Here is a 1,171-nt window from a genome sequence, read left to right on the forward strand (position 1 = left end):
TGTCCTTTTTTTTTTTTTTTTTTTTCTAAAATAAACTCGCATTCGTGCCAACTGTTAAGTCATGCTTTCCGTTTTCAAGCATCATCTCCTTGGAGGTTGAAATTATTTGGTTTTTACTCCGGATGTTGTTTGTTGCACGAGCAGTGTGACGTCGTGTTTAATACGTTGGCTGTTAATGTTTCTCACTTCTAACGCATCGAAACCCATATCCTAGCGATCGTTACGTACATCAGGATAAGTAAAAACATTAAATTCATTTTTTTTTTAATTCATGCGCGTTACGTATAAATAAAGATATCCCTACGACTTGTTTCGTCGATATTTCCCTTCTCCTTAATCTCGTTGAATTTTATTCGATGCGACGAAATTTTACTTGACGAAATTTCTGCCTTGTTTCCATCGGTCGATCTATTCGATTAACGTTACTTTACGTTAACCCCCCGTATATACCGTGTCTACGTACGATGCATTAACAACCAATGTTATAAGAAACATGCTGAGCATAATTTACGATATGTATCGTGATGACGATTGTGACGGATTTGCAGAACAAGCTCAACAAGATTGACAGCTCAAATTGCGAAGAAAAAAGCGTACATCGAACTTCAAAGAACATCGAAGATAGTGGTAAGTTAAAAATCGAAGACAATGGAAACAACCGTCCAGCAGATATCGAGTGCCGTCGAAGAAGCACAGTCGAGGTGACGGACGTGGATAGAAGAAATGGTAACGACAGCATAACTACCATCGACACCAACTCCGACTCTCTGATAGTTGCTTCGTCGGATACACCGCCTGACACGACGAACTCGTCACCGAACACACGTACCTGCTCCCCTAGTCACACTGGCCTAAATACGAGTACCACTAATGTAAATGGAATGTTAAAGAAAAACGCCTTAAAGGCTGCGCTCAGTTTGGATCCGAGCGCTCTATGTCGTGGAACGATACCATACGAGAAAATAGCGTTCTCGCCACCACCGCAGCGTTCCAGTACACCTGGAAGTATGGAGATCAAGAAGGTAGATAATTTCATTATTTTTATCGAATATTTCGCCAGATTTTGTGGCCCATAGTGGTGGGATTCGAATAATTCGACAACCGGTTCGTCGGAACTGCAAAACTTTTAGGGACCGATGCGAACCGGCTGAATCCCACCACTGGTGTCAAA

The 1,171-nt window shown here is 41.7% G+C and overlaps 1 protein-coding gene across 5 annotated transcripts in view; it reads left to right on the forward strand.

Annotated features, from left to right (window-relative positions):
- LOC100744065 (leukocyte tyrosine kinase receptor) overlaps positions 1-1,171 on the forward strand; it is a 24,866-nt gene that overhangs the window by 21,193 nt on the left and 2,502 nt on the right. For all 5 annotated transcript variants that reach the window (XM_033321061.1, XM_012386416.3, XM_033321060.1 and 2 more), the window contains one exon: positions 549-1,022. In XM_033321061.1, the coding sequence (XP_033176952.1) occupies positions 549-1,022 (474 nt within the window). The remainder of the gene's footprint in view (positions 1-548; positions 1,023-1,171) is intronic.

The sequence above is a fragment of the Bombus impatiens genome, unplaced genomic scaffold (genome assembly GCF_000188095.3).
Source record: "Bombus impatiens unplaced genomic scaffold, BIMP_2.2 scf_0389, whole genome shotgun sequence".
In the NCBI taxonomy this organism is placed as follows: Eukaryota; Metazoa; Arthropoda; class Insecta; order Hymenoptera; family Apidae; genus Bombus; species Bombus impatiens.